General features: G+C 44.3%; 1 protein-coding gene across 1 annotated transcript in view; it reads left to right on the top strand.

Moving 5' to 3' along the window:
- Positions 1–14,761, top strand: part of LOC144693548 (uncharacterized) — a 120,080-nt gene that overhangs the window by 20,100 nt on the left and 85,219 nt on the right. Inside the window, exons 4-5 of the mRNA XM_078563392.1 lie at positions 5,521–5,670; positions 12,088–12,170. Coding sequence (XP_078419518.1) covers positions 5,521–5,670; positions 12,088–12,170 — 233 coding nt within the window. The remainder of the gene's footprint in view (positions 1–5,520; positions 5,671–12,087; positions 12,171–14,761) is intronic.

Raw genomic sequence — 14,761 nt, 5'->3', positions numbered from 1 at the left:
CTTCTCCCACCCCAGTCTTTGAGCCACACAATCAACTTCCTAATCTGATTTGTCCTGTGCCAATTTGCACATGGCTCAGCTAATGGGGGAGGCAATGGCGTAGTGATATTGTCGCTGGACTAGTAATCCAGAGACCCAGGGTACTCTGGGCACCTGGGTTTGAATCCCGCCACGGCAGATGGTGGAATTTGAATTCAATAAAAATCTGGAATTAAAAGTCCAATGATGACCATGAAACCATTGTCGATTCTTGTAAAAACCCATCTCGTTCACTAATGTCCTTTAGGGAAGGAAATCGGACGTCCTTACCTGGTCTGGCCTACATGTGACTCCAGACCCACAGCAATGTGGTTGACTTTTAAATGCCCTCTAAAATGGCCTAGCAAGCCACTCAGTTGCAACAAAGCCACTACAAAGACACAAAAAAGAAATGAAATAGGACGGACCACCCGGCATCGACCTAGGCACCGGAAACGACAACGGCAATCTGTCGACCCTACAAAGTCCTTTTTACTAACATCTGTCAAGCGAGTGCCAAAATTGGGGGAGCTGTCTCAGAGACTAGTCAAGCAACAGCCTGACACAGTCATCCTCATGGAATCATACCTTACAGATAATGTTCCAGACTCCACCATCACCATCCCTGGGTATGTCCTGTCCTACCGGCAAGACAGACCCAACAGAGGCGGCGGCACAACCCTCCATGTTGAACATCACTTGGAGGAAGCACTTGGTGGCAAAGACGCAGAATGTTCTCTGGGTGGGGGACTTCAATGTCCATCACCAAGAGTGGCTCGGTAGCACCACTACTGACCAAGCTGGCCGAGTCCTAAATGACATAGCTGCTAGACTGGGTCTGTGAGGGAACCAACAAGAGGGATAAACATACTTGACCTCATCCTCACCAACCTGCCTGCCGCAGATGCACCTGTCCATGACAGTATCATCGCACAGTCATTATGGAAACAAAGTCCCGCCTTCACATTGAGGATACCCTCCATCGTGTTGTGTGGCATGACCACCGTGCTAAATAGGATAGATTTTGAACATATCTAGCAACTCCAGACTGGGCATCCCTGAGGCACTGTAGGCCATCAGCTGCAGCAGAATTATACTCGAACACAATCTGTAACCTCATGGCCCGGCATATCCCCCACTCTACCATTACCATCAAGCCAGGGGATCAATCCTGGTTCAATGAAGAGTGCAGGAGGGCATGCCAGGAGCAGCACCAGGCATACCTAAAAATGAGGTGTCAACCTGGTGAAGCTATAAAACAGGACTACTTGCATGCCAAACAGCATAAGCAGCAAGTGATAGACAGAGCTCAGTGATCCCACAACCGACGGATCAGACCTAAGCTCTGCAGTCCTGCCACATCTAGTCGTGAATGGTGGTGGACAATTAAACAACTGACTGGAGGAGGTGGTTCCACAAATATCCCCATCCCCAATGATGGAGGAGCCCAGCACAGCAGTGCAAAATATAAGGCTGAAGGATTCGCAACAATCTTCAGCCAGATGTGCTGAGTGGATGATCTATCTCGGCCTACTCCGGAGGACCCAAGCATCACAGATGCCAGTCTTCAACCAATTCGATTTACTCCACATGATATCAAGAAACGGCTGAAGGCATTGGATACTGCAAAGGCTATAGGCCCTGACAACATTCCAGCAATAGTACTGAAGACTTGTGCTCCAGAACTTGTCGCGCCCCTAGCCAAGCTGTTCCAGTACAGCTACAACAGGCATCTACCAGGCTATGTGGAAAATTGACCAGGTATGTCCTGGACACAAAAAGCAGGACAAATGCAACCCGTCCAATTACCGCCCTATCAGTCTACTCTCGTTGGTCAGTAAAGTAATGGAAGGGGTCATCAACAGTGCTATCAAGCGGCACTTGCTTAGCAATAACCTGCTCACTGATGCCCAGTTTGGGTTCCGCCAGGGCCACTCAGCTCCTGACCTCATTACAGCCTTGGTTCAAACATGGACAAGAGAGCTGAACTCCCGAGGCGAGGTGAGAGTGTCTGCCCTTGGCCTCAAGGCAGCATTTGACCGAGTGTGACATTAAGGAGTCCTAGCAAAACTGAAGTCAATGGGAATCAGGAAAGGAAGATGGTTGTGGTTGTTGGAGGTCAGTCATCTCAGCTCCAGGACATCACTGCAGGAGTTCCTTAGCATAGTATCCTAGGCCCAACCATCTTCAGCTGCTTCATCAATAACCTTCCTTCCATCATAAGGTCAGAAGTGGGGTTGTTCGCTGATGATTGCACAATGTTCAGCAACATTCACCACTCCTCAGGTACTGAAGCAGTCCATGCCCAAATGCAGAAAGACCTGAACAATATCCAGGCTTGGGCTGACAAGTGGCAACATTCGTGCCACACAAGTGTCAGGCAATGACCATCTCCAACAAGAGAGAATCCAACCATCGCCCCTTGATGTTCAATGGCATTACAATCACCGAATCCCACACTATCAACATCCTGGGGTTATGACTGACCAGAAACTGAACTGGACTAGCCATATAAATACTGTGGCTACAAGAACAGGTGAGAGGCTAGGAATCGTGCGACGAGGTAACTCATCTCCTGACTCCCCAAAGCCTGTCTACCATCTACAAGGCACAAGTCAGGAATATGATGGAATACTCCCCACTTGCCTGGATGAGCGCAGCTCCTACAACACTGAAGAAGCTGGACACCGTCCAGGACAAAGCAGTTCACTTGATTGGCACCACATCAGCAAACATTCACCCCTTCCACCACCGACGAGCAGTAGCAGCAGTGTGTACCATCTACACTGCAGATGCACTGCAGAAATTCACCAAGGCTCCTTAGACAGCACTTTCCAAACCCTTGACCACTACCACCTAGAAGGACAAGGGCAGTAGATAGATGGGAACACCGCCACCTGGAAGTTTCCCTCCAAGCCATACACCATCCTGACTTGGAAATGTAGCGCCATTCCTTCACTGTCACTGGGTCAAAATCCTGGACCTCCCTAACAGCACTGTAGGTGTACCTACACCACATGGACTGCAGCGGTTCAAGAAGGCAGCTCACCACCACCTTCTCAAGGGCAATTAGGGATGGGCAATAAATGCTGGCCCAGCCAGCGAAGCTCACGTCCCATGAATGAAATTTTTAAAAATAATCCAGAGATTATGACCTTTGACGTTCTGCTTCTTAATTTGGTGCCCAGGTCTTCATAATGACTATGCAGAGCCTCCTTCTTTGTCCTGCCTATGTCATTGGTACCTACATTGACCACAATGACTGGGTCCTCCCCCTCGCACTGCAAATTCCTCTCCAGCCCTGAGCAGATGTCCCACCCTGGCACCAGGCAGGCAACACAGCCATCTGTACTCACGTTCTTTGCTAAAGAGAATGGTGTCAATCCCTCTGACTATACTATCTCGTTCTATCACTACATTCCTGTTTGCTTCCCCCATTTGAATGGCTTCCTGTACCAAAGTGCCATGGCCAGTTAGCGTATCCACCCTGCAGCCCCCACTCTCATCCAAACAAGCTGAAAAACCCTCAAACCTGTTGGGCAATTGTAAAAGCTGGGGCTCCTGCCCTCTGAGTCCCCTTACCTGCCTCACTCGCAGTCACACTCTCCTGCCCCTGACCACTGACCAAATCAGAAGACCCTGTCCTAAGAGGTGTGACTGCCTCCTGGTGCAAAGAATCCAGGTAACTTTCCCCCTCACCCTACAGGTGAGTAAAGCTGTAAATGCTGTGCAAGCTTTAAATATGGTGCTGCAGGAAACATTTTTTCAGAGTCTTCCTGCGCTTGTCGCATTTTGGCAGGCTCCCGCAGTGATGGTGATCCTGACCTCTTTGTCTTTAGTTTTGTGCAGTGATTTACTCAGTTATCTATTTTGGGCCTTCCCTGTGATATCAGAGGATTTTCGGGCATTTTACAATCGATTTCCAGCTTCGGCTGAGGTTTTCAAACTATCCGCTTTTTTATCTTCTTACTTGGCCACGGGGTGGTATGGCGCTGATTCTGAACCTGACTAGCCACAGTGCTTTCGGAAACAGGTGGCTCGGACATTCTTTTACATCACTGAAATTTTTTTTAGACAAATTCTGGCTTGGAACTGAATATTTTGCTCGCCCTTGCTCAGGTCTTTGACACTGCATGCTGGGGGCATTCACAGTGGACATCCGTGAGATCTTGTGGAGTGCTCAGCTGCACAGTAGAGATTTTTCTTATGCCTTTCTGTTTCCAATTCTGCAATGGAGCTTCTTTCAAGTGATCTCCCTCTATGTCTTCACTTCAGGTGCTTTCAGTCAGGTCAGAATGCTGCTTCTTTAATTTTCCAGCTTCTGAATTTCTGCTCCAGTTTTTTTGAGGTTCTGGGTTTTTCCATTAGCTATCACCATGTTGTAGGTTCAGTAGGTCTCAGGAAGAGGTTCTGAGACTTGTATGGTTGAACATTAACTGCTTATTGATAATACATAGTGATGTACATATATATATATATACAGGGAATAACCCAAGCTATGAGCTAACTCCATTCTTGCTTCTACACAGGTCTCTATCCAGTCCTTAACTGACCCTAGTCTCAGATCATGTGTCTCTTTACATCACACTGTGGACGGTACTGGTTCCCACTCCCACATTAACCCTTGCTATGCCAGATACCCTTATACTACATCGACCAACATCATTAAAACTGGGTTGTTGTGTAGGAAAATGCTGGATAAGTCAGAGTGTGGGGCTTGGCAACTGAAAGTGTTATGCCACTCACCTATCTTTCACTCCTGAGCTCCATAATCACTTTTGCACACTTCTCTAAGTTGGAAGGAGCATGCTTCTGCTGTTGACTTCCTTGGCCATTCTCATCCATGCCTGTCTGGTTGTAGATGTTGGCTTTCCTCCCATCCTTTAGAGAGCTCACCTCATTGAAGCTCCTCAGATTCCACAGCAGGACCTCCAGGTACCAGTGAGTGATCCAGTGGGGGGTGTCAGGGGTGGGGGGGGAGTGGGGGTTGCTATAGCTTCAAAAATCCAGGTGCTGGTGAGCTATTGTTACCCATACCATGATCTCATAGAGCCATAGAGACCTACAACACAGAAAAAGGCACTTCGGCCCATCGAGTCTGCGCCGGTTAAGCAAGTACCTAACTATTCTAATCCTATTTTCCAGCAATAGAGTCATAGAGGATCTCCTTAATTAGAAATCTGTTTTTTGAAAGAATGGATGCATCACTCTGACCACCCTCCCCATTTGGTCAGGGAAACTGGAAGCAAATTGATTATTGGTTTGCTCTGAGAAAGAACAATGGCTGGGCATGCAGATCAGTGAGTCAGGTTCCCAACCCAAAAATAATCCTTCTGTGTTACCAGGTACTAAAGTAAGAAGATTGTACCCTACCTTCCTGGGAGTGTTTCTGGATCTTCTTCAGCTGATTCATTCATTAACCAACAGTCTTCCTTTGCAGATGGCATTGGGAAGTGCCAGGGCGTACTCCTCGTAATGTAGATCTGTCTCCTTTCTCTTTAGAACTTGGGATTACTGGTCAGCATTTAGCCAACATTGACCCGGAGCTGTTTGATCAGTTGAAGTTACAAGGTGCAGAGGACAGACAACATTTGCTGGTCGCCCTCTACCAGCAACTCAATCCTTCAGATCTGAATGTCAAGCAGATACTGGGTAAGGAATGGAGAAACCCAAGCTCAGTAAGGAATGGACACTTAATACATTGAACAGACAACCATTGCAGTGGATCAAAGATTAAGGGAAGAATTTCCCCCCCATTGTGGGGGAAGTGCAGGAGCGGGCGTGTGCGGGGTCGCCTCTGATCGCCGATTGGGGGCGCACCGCCATTTTACGTTGGTGGGCCAATTAAGGCCCGCCCAGCATGACATCCTCCAGGGAGTGCTTCGGTGTGCGGGTGGGGGGGATTCCCTCAGCCGAGAATGCACTCTTTCACGCATGCGCGCAAAAGAGCACACTCATATTCCTGAAGCTAAGTGCTGCCTCAGGGAGATTGGCGCCAAATTTAAAAATGGTCAAGGAGCAGAAACAATATTTCCCTGACATGTCCCTTCATGTGACACTGTCAGATGAGTTGGGACATGTCCATCACTTTAACTCTAACCTTTATTAAATTTTTAAAAACCCTCATAAAACCTCATCCCGCACATGGATGAGGTTTCATGCTTTTTTTCAAGCCCGCCAGGGCTCCCGGCCTGCCCGCCAACCTTAAGGTTGGATGGGCAGGTCCATTAATTAAGTCAATTACTTTTTAAATGGCCTCAATAGGCTGTTGAAGGTCGGCAGGCACATAACTGATTCGGCTGCGCCCCCGCTGACCTGAAAATTGAAATGACGCAGGGTGACGTTGGGAGTTCCGCCCAATGTCATCCCGTATTATTTTATGTGTCGGCGAGCAGGCCCCGCTCCCCACTCACCGACCTAAAGATCCTGGCCTATGAGTTCAAATCCCACTATGCCAAGTTTTGGCATTTAATTCAGTAAGGCTAACCATTTGTGCCTTAGCTTCAGTGACCACAGGGGCTGTCAGATTGTCATCAAAATCCAACAAGTTGACTAATACCTTCAGGGAAGGTAGCCTGTCACTCTTATCTAGTCTGGTGTACGCTTGACTCCAATCTCACTATATAGTTGACAAAATGATAAAATGTAAGACTGATTAGATACTGGAATAGGAGACTTTAAGATCATTCTTTTTATGGGTGTATTATTGTTGTGTACCATTGTAAGGTTCTTGGACTGGATACCAACTCAGCTGCAAGTCTTGACACACTCATTGTCTTAAGCAATATTTATAGAGAGAAATAAACAATCATACTTCTTTCCACATAAAGAACGTTATCTTCAACAATTATTTGGTTTTGCCTCTCTCTATCAAGTTAGGTTTAAGATCTTTATAAGGCTCTAGTCATGCAAAGCCATTCTTTCAAAGTAAATTTTTTTCAGCTTCCTAACTGATATGTTAATCATTGTCTTCTTTGTTTATGATATTGACTACCTGCTTATCTGGCAAACCACTGACTTGTTTATTCATCAGTCCTTGCTAACAAAAGACTCTCATTGCTGATAAGCTTTATCTTGCAAAATGGCAACCCAACCTGGAAGAAGGCTTGGAATAAGGCTTTCCTAAACATTATTTTTTATTCATATATGGGATGTGAGCTTCACAGGCCAGGCCAGCATTTATTGCCCATCACCAATTGCCCTTGAGAAAGTGGTAGTGAGCTGCCTTCTTTAACCACTGCAGTCCATATGATGTAGGTACACCTCCAGTGCTGTTAGGAAGGGAGTTCCAGGATTTTGACCCAGCGACAGTGAAGGAATGGTGATATATTTCCAAGTCAGGATGGTGAGTGATTTGGAGGGGAACTTCCAGGTGGTGGTGTTCCCATCCAAGCAAGTGGAGAGTATTCCATCACATTCCTGGCTTTTGCCTTGTAGATGGTGGTCAGGTTTTGGGGAGTCAAGAGGTGGGTTACTCGTTGCAGGATTCCTAGCCTCTGACCTGCTCTTGTAGCCACAGTATTTATATGGCTAGTCCAGTTCAGGTTCTGGTCAATCGTAACCCCCAGGATGTTGATATTGGGGGATTCAGTGATGGTAATGCCATTGAACATCAATGCTGAGCTGCTCAAACCCCAAAGGGAAACTTGAAACAACTGCCACAACTGTTTTGCAATTTGTATAAATTTCGAGGTGTGTGCCTTGAACTCAGTCATAATAAGTCCGCCGAGTCTTATAGGTTTCTCACAAAACTAAATTAAACCTTTATTAATAGAATAAATTATTTTAAGTACACACGTAGATCTACAAATTACTACTATGATAATTTCTACATCCCCTAGTTAATGTAGCTCCTGGTTACACTTTTGTTAAGGCAACAGTAAGACACAAAGGGCAGAAAAACACGCTTGGCGGGTGTGTGTGCAAATGACCCGGCCAAGCATGAAATGACGCACGTTAATGCTGCCGAGCATGCCAACATCAACGCGCAGTTGCACGCGTAGTTCAATCGGCGGGCGCGCACTGGAGCCGGCAGCTCACCCTCCAACAATTAAAAGGCCTGTTAAGGCCAGTGTGTAATCAATTGAGTTTAATTTATCACTATCCATTCAACTTAACAGTTGGTGGGCAGGCGAAAAGGCCATGTGGCCTTTGCATTTTTTTGGAAACCTCATCCACGGTCGGGGTGAGGTTTCCAAAAGGAAATACAAAAAAAAACTTTATTTTTTATTTAATAACACGTCCCTGCTCATGTGACAGAGTCACACGAGGGGACATGCTTTATTAAGTTTTTCTGACGTTCAATTTATTCTTCATTTCCCTGAGGCAGCTCCATGCCGCAGGGAGATTATTCAGTGCTCTTTTGCGTGCCTGCACGAACTGCCCGCTAGGCCTGTTCGTCCTCCTCCCCCCACCCACACAGGCAGCACTCAGTGCTGCCGCTCGAGTATTATGCTGGGTGGGCCTTAATTGGCTCGCCCGCGTAAAATGCCGATCGCGGGCGGCGGGCGGCTTCCTGGCCGCCCCTGCCAATCCCACAAGCCAAGGGCAAAATTCTGCCCATAGACTTTAAAAGACTCAGGCACAGAAACATGACACCCTTAACAATCCAATTCAAAGTGAGTTTTCTTGACTTCAGTTCTTTGTAGGCTTAGATTGAGGCTTAGATGCTGGAGGCTTTCCACATTTGTTTTAGATCTTAGAATGCCTACCCTTATACACAGCCTTCTCTTTTTTATACATATTTTCCCCTTTGAGTGCAAATCCCCATTGTTTCACTATGTCTTTGAACTTTACCCCTCTACCAATAAAATCTATCATAGCACCAATTTTACCAGTAATCTTTGGCTAAAATAAACACACTGTTTCTTAACTTCTCCTGGCTAGGTGTGATATTTAACTTCCTCTTTTGAATTCAATCTAGTCTGGTTTATTTAAAAATGCACTTGTTCCCTTTATACCTTGCATCCTAAAACTTCCCCCATGCTTACCTACTTAACATTTCAAACCTAGTTTATCTTCTGTTACATCAAAACCTTCAGACCAGCTGCCTTTAATTCAATTAAGGCCCCCTCCCCCTACCCTCACCCACCCCCACCTCCCCACACCACACAGACCCCACTATCACTCTACAATAAATTTCAATAACATTATGAAAATTATTATGTCTTCCTGACAAAGTTATATTGGTATTTGTGGGTGTTAAAAATGAGTATTAGCTTTAATGTTTAAGTTTTAATTGTATTTCTGTACTTGTGTGTTAAAAAAGGTCAAATTGAGTTTTAGTTTCACCTTAAAATCTGCCTGCATTTCTAATGAGAGTTTTACAACTGTAAGCTAAGTTAAGCAAACAGGAGTAGAATGAAACAGTGCTGTTGGCTGGCAACAGGGGTCTAGAGATGCAGGTCACTGCCACAGAGACACACACAAAAAGAAAAACAGCAGTTTGATTTTGGAATAAAAACATAAAATGCTGGAAAAACTCAGCAGGTCTGACAGCATCTGTGGAGAGAAAGACAGAGTTAACATTTCGAGTCCGTGTGACTCTGCTCCAGAGCTAAAGGGAAGTAGAAAGGTGGTGAAATATATACTGTTTAAGGGGAATGGAACAGGTGAAGCTGGATAGAAGGCCAGCGATAGGTGGAGGCAAAGGAGAGATTGCAAAAGATGTCATAAACAAAAGGCCAAAGGGGTGTTAATGGTGGCAGTACTGGCTAAAGGAGGTGCTAATGGTTACATTAAGAGTAGAAAGCAGAATGTGATAATGTCCGGACCAGGGTAAGTGCTCTGGAGAGAACAACATGAGCAAGTGACAGATGACCCTAGTGGGGGTGGGGTAGGGGTAGGGGGAGGGGACGGTGATGGGAAAAATATTGAAAATAGGCTAAAAGCTGGGGATAAAACAATGGATAAAAATTGAAATAATTAAAAAAATAATAATAAAAATATGTGGAAAAAATAAATAAAAATTAAAAAATAAAAATGAATATTGAACAAAGTGGAGTTTGATTTTGGAAGCTGTTTTGAGTTCAGTTTGTTTTGAAAGTAGCTGCTGGGAGAGACTGGAGAAAGGAGACAGATAGCCAGTCCCAAGCTAAAGAAAAGACCCCAACATCCAGCAGAGTGGAACAGGGGAAAGTTCCAAGCAGATCTTCTAGTCAAAGGGAAGAACTTAGAAAAGGTCCTGATAAGTAAAGTTAAGAGTGAGGAGCAGAGAGAAAGGCTCTAAGCTTTAGATTTAAAGAGACAAAAGCTGCATAAAGCAGTTTTAAAGCGAAAACAGCTTGCAAGAGGCAAGAAGGCCCAAAGAGACAACTGAAGATCTGTTACTCTTTGCTATGTTCATGTGAAGCAGTGGTACTGTTGTCGGCTGAGCTGGTGAGAAAGAGTGCATGGAAGCCAGCTTGAATTCATGTGGTGACCCAGGGAAGAGGAACATCAGAAGGAGAGTTCGAAACTCTGATGGTGAACCCTTGCAGAAGATGTCTGCGAGAAAGTGTCGCTTTGGCAGAAGATTCCAAAGCAAATTCTTTGAGAGTGGAGACCCTCATGTGAAAGACGTTGTTCAGTGAGACTGGTTGGCTCACAGTGTGACAATTGTCTAGGGGGAGTTGAGGAGAGATCCATAGCATCTGGTTGAGATGGCATCTGTCACTTGGTTTCAGAGTGTGGCGTGTCTGACCACAGGGCGCCAATTGGGTTACCTGGACTGTGTACTTACTGTGAACATTGAAGTATAAGATAGCTTTTGTAACTTGTGTTATCCTTACAAATCTGTATATATCTTTAAAGGTATAGTTAGGGGTGAAGGAGTATTGTAATATAATTAATCTTTTCTTGTTGAATAAATGTTTTATTCTTTTGTTAAAAGTTCATCAGCTGACTCCTATGATTCTGTTCAGTAGCTACTCTCCACGTATCTAAATAAACAAGTAAAAGTTAGGATCTATCAAGTTGTGTTCCACCCTGGGATCAGACTTGTCCAGGGGTAAGCTCAGCTGGGGATCATCAGCGCTGTTAATGCCATTGAACGTCAAGGGGCAATGATTAGGTTCTCTCTTGTTGGAGATGGTCATTGCCTGGCATATAGAAACATAGAAAATTGAAGCAGGAGTAGGTTATTCGGCCCTTCGAGCCTGCTCTGCCATTCAGTATGATCATGGCTGGTCCTCTATCTCAACACCTTACTCTCTCCCCATACCCCTTGACGCACTTGTGTGGCATGAATGTTACTTGCCACTTGTCTTGCTGCATTTGGACATGGACTGCTTCAGTATCTGAAGAGCCGCGAATGGTGCTGAACATTGTGCAATCATCAGTGAACATCCCCACTTCTGACCTTATGATGGAAGCAGCTGAAGTTGGTTGGGCCTAGAATGCTACCCTGAGGAACTCCTGCAGTGATGTCCTGGAGCTGAGATGATTGACCTCCAGCAGCTTTCTTCCTTTGTGCTAGGTATGACTCCAACCAGCGGAGAGTTTGCCCCCTGATTCCCATTGACTCCAATTTTGCTAGGGCTCCTTGATGCCACACCCAGTCAAATGCTACCTTGACATCAAGGGCAGTCATTCTCACCTCACCTCGCGACTTCAGCTCTTTTGTCCATATTTTAACAAAGGCTGTAATGAGGTCAGAAGTTGAGCAGGATCATAAAATTAAAACAGGCAAAATCAACAAGCAAGAAATATAAATCCATATGAGACTTAATGGGTGATGATTAGCCTTCAGAAATAGCACAAAAATAGATATCTAATTGAATCAACACCTTGATTTTACATTGAGCCTTTATGTATTTCTTATTGAAGTCAAGAAAATAGGACAAGTGCTGTTGGTTCTTTACTAACACATCACAACTACATATAAGGACCAACTAACAGCACCCCCCAAACCCCTGCTTATATCCCAGTGTTTAGGCGGGAGCTAGATTATGAGGAGTTAATTGTAATAGGTTGGACCCACCCAGAGTAGAGTGCCCATATAAAAACTCTCCTGCATGACAGGCTTACAGTTAATGTTATTCTTAACTTTACATGAAACTAAAATTTAATCCTATTAATGCACTGATGCAGGTGATCAGAACAAGACAAATGAACAGCAAGTTGAGGAGCCTTGGACCATGAAGGAGAGATGTAACACCTCTGGATCTGACAAGGTGATTTGTGCAGTGGGAATGAATATTATTGTGTGCATTTTAATGACAAAGCTATATTTAACCTGAGATGAATGTCATCTGTCGTTAAAAATATAAAAGGTGATGTTCAGGATCTCAAACTTACTGCTAACTAGAGTTCATGGCGGTCTTGTAAAGAGAGGCTCAGGGCCCTCTCATCTTGAGATATTGTTCCATACTTTTGTATGTTTAGAAACATCAAAACCTTTATTTGAGGGAAATCATTCACCCTTATTGCCTTCTTGGCATTACAGCCCCTCTTGGGAGCTGATTTTGTACTGTTCTAACCCGAACTCCCCTTTATCTTTCATTAATTATCCAGCACCTTTCTCAATATTATACGAGCTATAACCTTGATCATTACTTGTGACAAAGCATCTATCTCCATCTTCAAATTGACAGTTCCCAACGCGGCCTGTGGAGCTGCTGGTCAGTGAGTGCTGGAGATCCTTTAATTGGTTTTGCAGCCTTGGGACCTCTCTCGCTGTCCTTGATTGGACGGTGAGCCCACTCGCTGGCCTTTATTTGGCTCCCCATTGCAAAATAATGGTGGACGTGCCTGTGACATGCCGTGCAGAGTTGGGAGCCAGAACCAGCCCCCAAGTTGGGTTCTCACTCCTGGTTGAAAATTCAGCCCAAATATATTTGTTTAATGACTGCCATCTCTATATTTCCTATTATAATTTTTCCTGTCTCTGCCTCTAAGGGACTCATGTTTACTTTCACTGCTCCCTTCCTTTTTACAGAAGCTATTACAAATTGTTTTATTTTTCTTGTTCATTTGCTCTTTATGAATTTATTGGTTATGCTTTGCTGATTTCTAAAACCTTTCCAATCCTCATGCTCGCTGCCCTTTTTTAACAACATTGCAAGCCTCTTCTTTTAATCTAAACCGTACTTAACTTCTTTAATCAGCCTCAGTTGGATACTTTTCCCTTGGAGCGTTTAATACCTCAAGGGAATGTATGCTTGTAGAGACTTAAGAATCATCCAACGGAACTGCCACAGACTCAATGGGTCAAATGGCTTCTGTGTTGTGCTATTCCATGATTCTACATTTTTCATTGCTTGTCTACAATCATTTCTTTTAATCTAATTTACCAATCAACTTTAGCCAATTCATAATTGGCATTGTTTAAATTTAAGACCCTAATTTTAGACTTTGCCACATCACCCTCAAACTCAACATGCAATTCTATTATATTATGGTCACTCTTCCAAGAGGATCCCTTACAGTAAGATTACTAATAAATACTGTCTCATTGCATAACATTAGATCTAAAATAACCTAAGACAAAAGCAAAATACTGTGTAGGCTTGATAGCTGAAATAAAAACGGAAAATGCTGAAATATTCAACATGCCTGGCAGCATCTGTAGAGAGCAAAACAGTCTTTCTTTCAGGTCAGTACCCTAATGAAAGCTCATTAACCTAAAATGTTAACTCTGTTTTTCTATCTCCACAGATCTTGCCAGGCCAGCAGAATATTTCTAGCATTTTCTGTTTTTATCTAAAGTAGCCTGTTTCCTAGTTGATTCCTTGACATATTCTTCTAGACAACTGTCTTAAAAGCATTCCATTAACTCGTCCTCCAAACTACTTTTGCCAATTTGGTTTGCCCCATCTGTGTGCAGATTAAAGTTCTCCACAATTATAACCCTTGTTGCGTACTATTCTAATTTGCTGATATATACTCTGTCCAACACTGTAGCTACTGTGAGAGGGCTTATAACCTAGTCCCATCAGTTTTTTCTGTCCTTTGCTATTTCTGCTAGGTTAATTTTATGAGGATGATAGCAGAACTGAGAAGTTATTACTATCAGGACAGATGAACAGCTTGATGCTCTTTTCTCTATAAAGAAGAAAGCTGATGGGATGAAAGGTGTTTAAAATGATGAAGGCTTCGATAAATAACATGATAAGTAACATTGGATAAATAACAAAGGCTAGGCAATGACCATCTCCAACTAGAAAGAATCTAACCATCTCCCCTTGACATTCAGTTGAGATTCGTATTGCTGAATCGCCCACCATCAACATTCTAAGAATCACCATTGATCAGAAACTTAACTGGATCAGGCACATATTGATTGGGTACTCTGTGGCACCTCCTGTATCCTTATAGCCCTTCCATCTACAAGGCACAAATCAAGAATGTGATGGATTGCTTACCATTTGCCTGAATGAGTAAAGCTCCAACAAAACTCAAGAAGCTCGCCACCATCCAGGACAAAGCAGCCTGCTTGATTGGTACCCCACATGCCACCTTAGACATTCACTCCCTCCATCACTGGCACTCTATGGCTTTAGTGTGTACCATCCAGGTGAAGCACTTCAGCACCTCGCCAAGGCTTGCTTGATAGCACTTTTCAAATCCATTACCTCTATTACCTAAAAGAATAAAGGCACCATATACATGCTAGATCTACCACCTGCAAAGTTCCCCTCCAAGTAACATATCAAATTAACTTTATTGTCCCTTTATTGTTAAAACTCTGGAATTCCCACCCTAACAGCTCTGTGGGTGCACCACATGGACCAGAGCAGTTCAAGAAGGTGGCTCATCATCACCT

The sequence above is a fragment of the Cetorhinus maximus genome, chromosome 18, assembly GCF_964194155.1.
Source record: "Cetorhinus maximus chromosome 18, sCetMax3.hap1.1, whole genome shotgun sequence".
NCBI classification, from domain to species: Eukaryota; Metazoa; Chordata; class Chondrichthyes; order Lamniformes; family Cetorhinidae; genus Cetorhinus; species Cetorhinus maximus.
This window is presented reverse-complemented; position numbering and strand designations above follow the sequence as displayed.